Source organism: Vicia villosa, linkage group LG1, assembly GCF_029867415.1.
Source record: "Vicia villosa cultivar HV-30 ecotype Madison, WI linkage group LG1, Vvil1.0, whole genome shotgun sequence".
NCBI lineage: Eukaryota > Viridiplantae > Streptophyta > Magnoliopsida > Fabales > Fabaceae > Vicia > Vicia villosa.
In genome coordinates, this window is record NC_081180.1 from 11,249,937 (window position 1) to 11,261,592 (window position 11,656).

Here is an 11,656-nt window from a genome sequence, read left to right on the forward strand (position 1 = left end):
TGCATTTGCGTTGAGCTGTTGTCATGAGTCGCATAGCAAAAAATAAATTATAAGCATGATTTTAGTGAAATATGATGATGTTTTGCGTGTGAGAATGTGTTTTGTGATTGTTGTGCAAGTTGTGAAGATGTCTCTGTATTCTACCTTATAGCTTATACCATTTTATTATCGAAGTGAAATTTTAGCATCTTTGTTTTAATGTTGTCCACCATGGAATCTTGCAGATACTCGGGAGTAGAGTTTGTTGTTGTAAATGGAAGATAGCTCTTAGATTTATTTTGATTAGTTTCTCGCTTTATTAGTGGTTTAGTGCTCTGATTTTGTAACATCAGAATGTGGCGTTTCTTTTATGTTTGAAGTAGGTTGTTAAAGTTGATTACTTTATCTTGTTGAAGCTTAATAATTGATATGTTGAGTCGTTTTAAGATTGTGGAGAGTTGGATATTAAAATTTGGTTTTAATTGTTTTATAAAAGTTAAGTCTTACGAGACCAAAGTTTTGAAGTTGATATGTTTTACTACTAGTTTTAATATTATTTTGCCGCAATGAGCCTAAGTTATGGCGAGCGTGTGATGATAGGTATTGCATGTTGTTTTTAATCTTTGTTTGCGAGTTTCTAAATGATTATGTGTTGTTGAAGGCTTGTCGTTGGTGACACCATAAACTGTCGTGTAATCCTTTATATATAAGTTTTGGGATGTTTGGTGTTACAACCGATATCAAATATGTTTCCAACCAAATATTATGTCAATACTTCTCATAAGCAAACTCAATTACTAAAATAGCACCCGAGAGTTTGGTAATGAGAGAATTCTCCACACCCAAACACGAAGCAAATGTTCCCAAAAAACTATTGTCATTGTCTCTAGCAATGCCACCACAAGCTAAAATCCCCGAAGGAGAAATAGAAGCTCCATTACAGTTCAATTTTATCCAATTTCTTGGAGGAGGCTGCCAAATAACCTCAATAATATTATAGGCTTTTGAAAGACGTATAATAACCTTATAACTTTTAAGAAGCACAAAGTCATGTATACTTAAATCGGAATAAGAGGTGATAGTATTTCAAGCAGTAGAAACATTAGCCATAATATAAGAAATGGAAAGAAGAAATCAGAATAAGCCACTCTTTAAATTTAACCATATTTCTAGACATCCAAATGGAGTTGAAAACATGAATAATATCCACTTTAAAAATGATCTTACATCGCTCAGTCCCAGATTTGTCGCATATACGCCTAATGTCCAACCAACATTGAACTGAAGAATTGATATTGAGAATAGTCATGAACCATCTCCGAGGATTTATTGCATAGGCACACTCAAAGAAAAGATGATTATTCGTTACGTCCACTATACTACAAAGAGCGCAACGGGAAGGTAAAGAGAAACTTCTTCTTTTCCATTGCTCGTTTGTCGGTAACTTGTTAGGAAGAAACCACCACACGATACAAGTTTAGACGGTGGTATCGTCTGAGACCAAATCCAACTTCATCACTTCTTTCGGATGCCTCCATTGTGCTTAAACTCATAATCAAGCTTCAAGGACAAATCACCAGTGGGGGAATGGTTCAAAACTCTCTTTCCTGACCGAAGATCAATTTACAGTTGGTTATACACGTCTAGAGAGAGAGGGAGAGAGAAAGAGTGAGGGGAATGAGAGTGAGCGAGAGAGACTAAAGTGACTAGAAGACTTAGAGAAGTACCATTTTCCATTGACGATGATGTAGTTGACTTTATGATCTTCAATCCAATTCGGAGCTTCAATGTCAAGAGAAAAATGAGAACCACACCAATTATCGAACCAAACATTAATTGAGTTACTATCACCGAGACACCAAAAAGAATTATCCATAATAGCAGACATCTTATGCTTAACACTTGTCAAAATGGAAGAGAAAATATGGTGTTTTATGAAATTGTTATTTCTAAAGACTCATTGCCTAAGAAGAGAAGCCTAGTTTTCAGAAGAATTTTGAATATCCCACATAAGCTTCAAATTTGATGCTTCATTTATCATGACTATCGATCTAAGCCCAAAACCACATTCCTCTAAAGGTTTACAATTTTTTTTTCCAAGTCACTGTAACCACCTTAGTTTTAAGAGTCTCCCCATTCCAAATGAATCTCTTCACTACACGCTCAAGATCATGAACAAAAGATATAGGCCACGTATAAATGGACATGATATGAGTTAGCATTCCTTAAATGGTGGACTTAACAAACTCCACTCTACTTGCAAAAGATAACAACGAAGTTTTCCAAAAAGCTAGCTTATTTATAACTCTGTCACCTATTGGTTGCAAGCAGACATTCTTAGGTTTGCCTTTGAATATGGGTACTCTGAGATAATTAAAAAGAGTAGTCCCCTTATTGAAACCAGAAATATCAGCAAGAATATTGAGTCTGGAGGATGACGTGGTACCTCCAAAGATGAAGGATTTACTGCAATTTACCTTTTGACCACAAATAGTCGCATAGTCTTCAAAAGTATAAATGAGGCACTTGGTATTTGAAACTTTACCCTTGCAGAAGATGAATATCCATATTCTGACTTGTTACCCCGTGTCTTCAGAGAGATGATTACTGAGGAACTAAACATCATACTGTTAACTATCTTTCAACGTGTTTTGAACCTCCCAACCACCTTCAAGCCTATTTAATCTAGTTCCAGTAGCGTTTGTTGAAGCACCTCCTCGGTTACCAGATATTTGGACTTATAAAATTAGTCTAAGTCGTAGACAACTGGTGACCTTGTCGAATCTGACCATTTTGTCTAAATCCCCTTTTCGAGATTTTGGATATGTTTAGAGGAGATAGTGATCTTAATCCTATAAATTTTTTCTTGAGAATCTTCCAAACTAAGCTTATCACGTTTTGTCGAATGCTTTTGAGTCGACGTGTTTGATAAGTTAAAGCCCATTCTGTCAAGATTCCTCAATACTTACCATCTTTCAATGTAATTAGCTAGTCTTGTTTTTTATTTTCTAACATTCTTTATTAACTTTCTCCATCTAGAATTTTCATACTAATAACTACATAATTCATTTATTTTTATGTCGCTCTTTAATTCTTCTTACACCCAATCTACCCTCCACCCAAAGATATTCCACTGCATCTTAATTCTTCTTAACCTTCCAAATGGCGCAAAAAAAGACCATTGAAATGGTGAAACGACAACAAGTGTTCAAGTTCCACAATCCACCGCCTATCAAGTGTTCTTTAATAATGAGAGAAACTTCGACATAGAGTCTCTAAGAGTAACTCTAATGGAAGTTCTTTCTCAAGTTCTGCATGTTGGAGCACTCTTTTTCTAAAGCAAACACCATTGGAGTTGTCCATGTTGGACAACTATGCATCCTAATGCAACGTTGCTTCAAATAAAATAATATTAAACACAACAATGGTTAATTTAAGAGGATTTATTTTATTTCTTCTATTTTTTATATTAGTTTAATAATTATTTGATTTTAAGTTATAGTAATTTAAAATTTTTTACATTCATATTTTTATACTGAAATTTTTATATAAATAAATATTGTATGTTTAAAAATAAATTAAAATAAATAAAATATTAATATATAAGATAAAGTTTTGGGACCTAATATAAGTTCTTTAGTTATACTATTAAACTGAAAAATTGTGGATTTCATAAATAATCCAAAAAAGAATAGCAGGGACGTTAGAGAGGTGGTTAGAGAGGATCGCCCTATAATTCTCCAAACACTTTACAATATAAAGTAGCAAAAATTTAATAGAATACTATGAATCTCAAGCAACCAAACCATTGGGATAGAGCAAAGGGCGTGGATCACTTATCTCGCGCACCTCTTTTGTAAGAGGAATTTTTTGTTATAATTCCATACAATTAGTGTAGAGGATAAGAGCACCACTAAACATGTCATAAGAGGAAGAGTTGGGCCATAGGCAAACTTTGAAAGAATGGGGCAAATTGGGTCCAATCTCACAAACATCCCTCCAAAATTATCACCTTCCATTTCAATACTTACCACAAGTGTAGCAATATTTCTTCATCTCAAACACTAATAGCCACACAAACTACACTAACTGCAATCTTCCAAGGATGTTCACACTCTTGGCAATAAATAAAAATCTGTTATTCATTTTTATTCAGTGCATCTTTGAGTTATCATTTTGTTTACACTTCATTCTAAGAAAACTAGTTCATTTCATCTATTACTAAAATTTGAGGATAATTTGGGTGCTTGAATTTGAGACTGTGCCAAATAGAACACTACATAATGCAATTTATCTTTATGTCACTCTTTAATACTTCTTACCTCCCATAAACTCGAGTAGAATAAAAGATTTGTTTAGTCCATTCTACTTCTTAACAATTTGCAAATTATAACTTTTACAGATGTCACGACTTTCACGAGAAATCACAAAGTTACATACTAGACAGTTGTCACAAAAGAACAATGTATTGAATCAGATCTACTACAATTTTAAAGGTTGAGCTAATAATATGATGTACGGTTATCCAGCTATAAAGTCCTTTAACAACAGAAGAATAAAGAAATGAATAACGGAAATTCATCATATTAATCAGTAAATTGAAATTCAAATCGAAAATTAAAAACCATTGTTAAAGCTAAAACTTAGGTGCTATTAAACAATATACATCAACATTGAGATTCAAATTACAAGAAACCCTAATTGATACAGAAATCCCCAATTTTCTAACCGCCGAACCCGTAGAGAGTTCTTCCCTGTCTCTTGAGAGCGTAAACAACATCCATCGCAGTAACAGTCTTACGGCGAGCATGCTCCGTGTAGGTCACGGCGTCGCGAATCACATTCTCAAGAAAGATCTTGAGAACACCGCGAGTTTCTTCATAAATTAGACCGCTGATACGCTTGACGCCACCACGTCTTGCAAGACGACGAATAGCAGGCTTGGTGATACCCTGAATGTTATCTCTGAGAACCTTACGGTGTCGTTTTGCTCCTCCCTTTCCAAGACCCTTTCCTCCTTTGCCTCTTCCTGACATGGCGATGAATTTGTGTGGTTGAACTTTAGATGAAACTGAATGTGCACGCAACTGGTTTTCTGTTAGTTTACGGAGAAGTTTTGGGTTATATATGAAACAGCTATGTAACTATAACCGTTAGATTGCTAGCTATCCGTGTAAGCAGGGAATTTACAATATTGAACGTTGGATTTAAATAAGCTTGGTTCTGATTGGTTGAATTATTCAAGAGTGGATAGTTGTGTTTTAAATTTTGGAGTTTGGTGAAAAATAAAGTGTCCGAGAATATACAAAAGGCATGTAAAGACAAAGTAGTTAAATTAACACATTACACTCTATAATCTATAGTTGTATGGGTTACTCGGTCCTAAACAGGCCGGTCTTAGCGGCTCTCAATTTTTTAGGGTTGCATTAGAAAGACCTCGTATAATATAGGTTCGACATTTATTATCTGAGTTTGATCTTAGATGGGTTTCGGACTATCCGGTCCTAAATGAGCTTTTTATTTAAAAAAATTAAAATAAAAAATCCATAATATTTATTATAAATAAAATTAAAAATTATGTTATTTTAAACATAATACATTTTTTAGTATTATATTATCTCTTATAAATAGTATAATGTATTTCTAAATACAATATATGTCTAAATTGTATAAAATAATATTTGAATATTTATTATAAGAAAAAAACTAATATGATGAAAAAAATATTGTTTATATTAATGTATAATATTTAAAAGAGAAAGATGAAATAAAATAGAGATAAAATTTAGTGAAGTGAGAAAAATCAAAATGTAATTTTGGAGTAAGATAATATAAATATTAATTTTTTTAAAAAAATTTATAATTATGCGGGTCTGATGGGCTACCCACTGCCCATATGGGCTGACCCTAATGGGTAGCGGGTTTTTCAAGGCTGGGCTAAAAAGGCCCTGAAAAATATGGACTCTAATTTTAAGGCCCAAGCCCTATGATTTTTCGGGCCTGGCAGACCGACCCATATGGGCTAGTCCATTTTGACAGCTCTAGTATAATTCCTCAAACACAAGATTTGGCAAGAGGTTTGAGAAAATGTAACTTCTATAGTGAAGTTGCAAAAATGACAATTTTAAAAAATTCATTTGAGAACGGATCTCGTATTATATGAGGATTTAGTGTCTTACCCGTGCGTTCGCACGGGTACCTGTCGTTTTCGCGCATTGTGATTGAGAAAAATAAAAGATATTAGTAAAAGATTAAGTTTTGGGTAAAATTGAAAAAGTTATAAAAATAATAATATTTTATTTGACAAATTATAATGAAGGAAAAGTTTTAAAGTCGCAAATTCACAAATTATAACGAAGAAATATCCAATCAAATTATATAATTCTATTAGTGATAACTATTTAATAGAATTGATTAAAGTACAAACTATTAGCCCAATCTCAAACTATCAGCTAAGGAGAATCGATTTTTTTTTGCTAGCTAAGGAGAAAATTAGTTATTTTGCCTCAATTATAGCTACAAACTATCAGCTCAATCTCAAACGATCAGCTCTCTCTTGTAGGCCAATGAGAAACCACTACAAACTCCGTTTATAATAATGGTTCATTCAAAATACATAATTAATAGAAAAATACTTTGACTTCATTTTCCCATTAATATTCATTATTTTGATAAGTAACTTCGTATTCCCGTTAATATTTCAAATTTCTTCCCGTTAATTTTCAATATTTTGATCAGTAACTTCATGTTCTTGTTAATATTCATTATTTTGATCAATAACTCCTTACTCCCGTTAATATTCATTATTTTGATCAATAAGTTCGTGTTTTCCTTAATATTCCAAATTCGTTTCCGTTCATATTCAAAAAATTTATCAGTAACTTAATGTTTATGTTAATATTCAAAAAATTATCAGTAACTTCGTGTTCCTGTTAATATTCAATATTTTGTCAATAACTTCGTGTTCCCGTCAATATTTATTATTTTGATCAGTAACTTCGTGTTCCCGTTAATTTTTAAGTTTTGGATCATTAACCGAATGTTTTCGATAATATTCACAATTTTGATCATTAACTTTGTGCTCCCGTTAATATTTAATATTTTAATCTATAACTTCGTGCTCCCGTTAATATTCAATATTTTGATCAGTAACTCCGTGTTCCCAGTAATATTCAATATTTTGATCAATAAACTTCATTTCCCGTTAATATTCAATATTTTGACCAGTAACTTCATGTTCCCCTTGATATTTAATGTTTTGATCAGTAACTTTGTGTTCTCGTTGATATTTAATATTTTGTTTAGTAACTTCATGTTCCCGTTAAAATTCAATATTTTGATCAGTAACTTCATATTATCGCTAATATTCATTATTTTGATCACTAACTTTGTGTTTCCGTTAATATTCCAAATTTGTTCCTGTTAATATTCAATAGTTTGATTAATAACGCCATGTTTCCGTTATTATTCAATATTTTTAGCAGCAACTCCATGTTCCCGTTAATATTTTATACTTTGCTCTGTAATTTAATATTCACGTTAATATTCAATATTTTGATTACTAACTTCATGTTCCCGTTAATATTCAATATTTTGATTAATAACTTCATGTTCCCGTTAATATTCAATATAGTTTGATCAATAACTTGATTTTCCCGTTAATATTCAAATTTTGTTAACAGTTAGAATAATATATTCATTGTTACTATCTTTAAAATGCAACAAATATTTTTTCTATTATATTACTATTATTATTATAGATTTTTTATCATAAAATATTTTATTAATGCTTTTTGTTATTTTATAACTAAAATATAATTATTTATTATCATACTACTAATATGGCTCTATATTTATTCCAAAAAAATATTTTCGATTACTATATCTTCTTGAATTAAAAAAATAAAATATTTTTATATAAATTATAATCTTTCTTATAATTATATAATAATAAAAAATTTAATATAACTATATAATAGTCACAATCCTTAATACAACTATATATTATTATTATATATTTATATTAATCACTTTAATTAAAGCTGAAATTATATTAATTTATTTATTTTTTATTATTTTTAGAACAACCATATTTGTTTGTAGAAAATATTTATCAAATAAATATAACTATATTCATGGTATAAAGTAATATGGGTGTTAGGTCTAGAAAAGAGTGGAGGAGATTTAAATTAATAAATATTTATGACTCTTAATATAACATAAAGAATATTTGTGACTCTTAATATAACATATACAATTAAATAAATACTTAAATAATATTAAAAGACATAAAAAAATTAAACTAATATTTATGATAATTAATTTAATTGATTGTAACTGATTTATATTTATTTTATTTTATGATTCAATTAATGGATAAAATTAATTTTTGATCTAATGAATTTTGATTACCAATTAAATAACTTTAAAAGAGTTTTTTAACATAAAATAATTTTATTGCCAGTGTATTTTTTAATTAATTATTAATATACAAATTAAAGCATATAAAAATATTTTTCGAATCACTAAATAACTATATTAATAGTTAAATAATATATACTCATGGTTATTATCTTTAAAATGAAACAAATTTTTCCTATTATATTATTATTATTATATATTTTTCATCATAAAATATTTTATCAATGGTTTTTGTTAATATAATTATTTGTTATTATTGTAAATAATTAACACCTTCGATAAAATTAATAATATGACTCTATATTTATTGAAAAAATATTTTCTACCACTATATCTTCTTGTATTCAAAAAATAAAAAATGATATATTTTTATATAAATTATAATTTTTATTATAATTATATAATAATAAAAAATTTAATATAACTATATAATAGTCACAATCCTTAATATAACTATATATTAGTATTATATATTTATATTAATAATTTTAGTTAATACGGAATTATATTAATTTTTTATTTTTATTTTTTTAAGACAACCATATATATTAGTAGCAAATATTTATCAAATTAATATCACTATATTCACGATTTAAATTAATAGTGGGTGTTAGGTAAGAAAAGAGTGTAGGAGATTTAAATTAATAAATATTTATGACTCTTAATATATCATATAGAATTAAATAAGTACTTAAAGAATATTAAAAGACATAAACAAAAATGTAGAGTAATATTTATAATAACTAAATTAATTAATTGTAACTGATTTCTATATATAAGCAACACATTAATGTAAATTGATCTTTTGATATTAATGTTATAAAAATTTGTTGAAAAAACTCTTAGCAAATATTGCAATGAGGAATGATGATATTAAATTGCTGGATGGTTTTTCGTATATTTTGTGTATATTGGTGACATAAAATAAGAGATATTTGGTCTATATCTTAGTTTTTAATTTGTAATATTTTATTACATTCTATATTTTTTTTGTTAGTTTAATTCTTTTGTGAGTAGAGATTAAATTGCACCATAAATTATACATTTTTTAATCTATGATATTATTGTAATTTAATAGTTATAAATGATCATTTAATAATTGAAACGATTCTTTAAAAAAATAATATTATTCAATTTTTGGGCATAAATAAATTACATTTTATTTGACCCAGAAGTTATTTAACCAAGAAATTTTATTATTTTTTAAAATAGAATCATAGTTTAAAATATTATTCTAATTGTTACTTGAATTATAAAATTTTGACCGGGATGCAACATATATTTAAATGTGGTGTGAAAAAAAAGACATGTGCGTCCTTTTTTTTTCCAACTTTCGTATTTTAATTGAAAATGAGATTTGCAAATTGTAGCACATAATTTAATATTTTTATAATTATTTTATTTTATTTTATTTACTTTCATAGAATAAAAAGTATATTATCTCTCCATTTATTTCTAATTACTAACTGTTTAATGATTGAATTTAACACATATTTATGTAACATTATTGGTGCACTACGTATCATCATCAAGTTTTTTTTTTTTTTAAATTACTAACAATTTAGTTTATCATTATCTTCCATTAATAAAAAAAATAAAAACTTGACATTAAATATCAATAAATTAAAAAATTAATTCAATAAATAACTTATTTAGAATATTTAAAACACAAATAAAAATCATTAAAACATAAAATCAAACCATTAATTTAAAATAATTATGTATGCTTTTTTTTGCTGATCCCAAATGATCACTGCATTGGTCTGCCGACAAATTACTTTAAATTTAAAGTATAGAAATTGAAAATAATTTAAAGACCATGGTAGATATATTTAATATCTTATGAAGCTTAAATTTATTTATGGGAAATAATATGTTTCACAAATGAAATAGCTGACTTTTTGTAACCAAACAAAGGTAGCAAAAGATGATTCGTCGAAACTGTGTCCATAATACCATCTAAAGTATTCATTGCAACCTTCATCCGATCCGGATCACGGCATATCAGAAATGAATCAGCAGCCAAGTGTTTTAATGCTTCCTTTTTTGTGTTTGGCGATGTACTAATTACAGTGACATTAACACCAAAAGCTTTGGCAAACTCAACAGCCATGTGACCAACACCACCAAGTCCAACAACACCTACATGAAGCTCTGCTTTATAGACAACGATACCAGCACAAAGGAGTGGTGCAACAACTTCAAGTGGTATGAGTCCTGGAAGTTATATAATGACACTCTAAGATAACTGAAGTGAAAAATGGTTGATTATATATATTATAGATGCAAGAAAGTTACCTTATATTTCAACAGCAGCCTTCTCCTGTTCAGGGGAAGCCTCAGCAGCCTCCTTCTGTTCGGGCGAAGCCTCAGCATCCTCCTCCTGTTCAGGGGAAGCCTCAGCAACCTCCCTTTCCTCACGAATAGCTTAATCCAAACGATTGATTAAATCCTCCTTTAAACCTTTGGTTGGTAACTTCCTTTTCTTCGACTCCTCTCTCAGCTCTGTAACCTTCCACTGATTAATGGGCTTATCATCCAGAATCGGGTATTTCGAATTTGACGACATTGTATCTAAAATATAAATGACTGAACACCTTCCTTGACCTGAAATCAGCCATTAAATTCATTAAACTCGACATTTAATCACCGCAAACTAAACCAGATTTTTTCAGAAATCAAGGCCGCAAAAATTATTGATTCAAATTGCAACCTAGCTGAAGTAAATTAATCCAAAAAAAAATCCCAACTTGAAAGAGGCAGATCCGAGACAACAGAACAATTTCACAATTTCAAATAAGAATTGCTAATAGTAAATGAAAAAATATACATAAAAAAATCATTTTTACTCACAATAATGATAATTGGAGGAGATCCCGCTGCATATCAAGACTTTATCCATTCACAACTGTTCTGATTCCTTTTCCAAGTGAACCGGCCAGTCCAACAACCATAGTTGCTAATGATCCACCAACACCAACCCCTCAAGACACCAAGAGCTTGGTATCCTTTCCAATGTATGACTCTTCTTCCTGTAGCTTCTATTCTGGCTCTCTCATCCTCTCTATTCAGATCCATCTACATAATTTGTTTCCAAAACCACGAAATAAAAAAGTACATTTGAATTGAAATACAGCAGAAATAATACATCATATACTAATTAGTAATCAAGCAAATGTGCATTATTTGATAACATACCTCTTATTCCTGTCGACAATCGCAGACTGCTAATAATCGATAACACTAAAGCCTTCTT

The 11,656-nt window shown here is 29.4% G+C and overlaps 2 protein-coding genes across 2 annotated transcripts; both read right to left on the reverse strand.

Moving 5' to 3' along the window:
• Window positions 1–747: 747 nt before the first annotated feature.
• On the reverse strand, window positions 748–1,867 carry LOC131648172 (uncharacterized). Its single transcript, XM_058917986.1, has 2 exons — window positions 1,707–1,867; window positions 748–1,009 (listed from the first exon to the last, which is right to left on the reverse strand). Exons 1-2 carry the CDS (start codon window positions 1,865–1,867, stop codon window positions 748–750), a joined length of 423 nt encoding a protein of 140 aa, XP_058773969.1.
• A 2,676-nt stretch (window positions 1,868–4,543) lies between these two features.
• On the reverse strand, window positions 4,544–5,086 carry LOC131628461 (histone H4). Its single transcript, XM_058899303.1, has one exon. It carries the CDS (start codon window positions 5,013–5,015, stop codon window positions 4,704–4,706), a length of 312 nt encoding a protein of 103 aa, XP_058755286.1. The 5' UTR covers window positions 5,016–5,086; the 3' UTR covers window positions 4,544–4,703.
• Between the last annotated feature and the right edge of the window lie 6,570 nt (window positions 5,087–11,656).

What these genes read in the sequence shown, in the direction of transcription:
- LOC131648172 (XM_058917986.1), bottom strand. Translation starts at nt 1,867, where the DNA reads ATGTCTGCTATTATGGATAATTCTTTTTGGTGTCTCGGTGATAGTAAC. An exon ending in ATCATCGTCAATGGAAAATG is followed by an intron (nt 1,010 to 1,706) that starts GTACTTCTCTAA and finishes GCTTCTTAAAAG; the next exon opens with TTATAAGGTTATTATACGTC.
- LOC131628461 (XM_058899303.1), bottom strand. Translation starts at nt 5,015, where the DNA reads ATGTCAGGAAGAGGCAAAGGAGGAAAGGGTCTTGGAAAGGGAGGAGCA.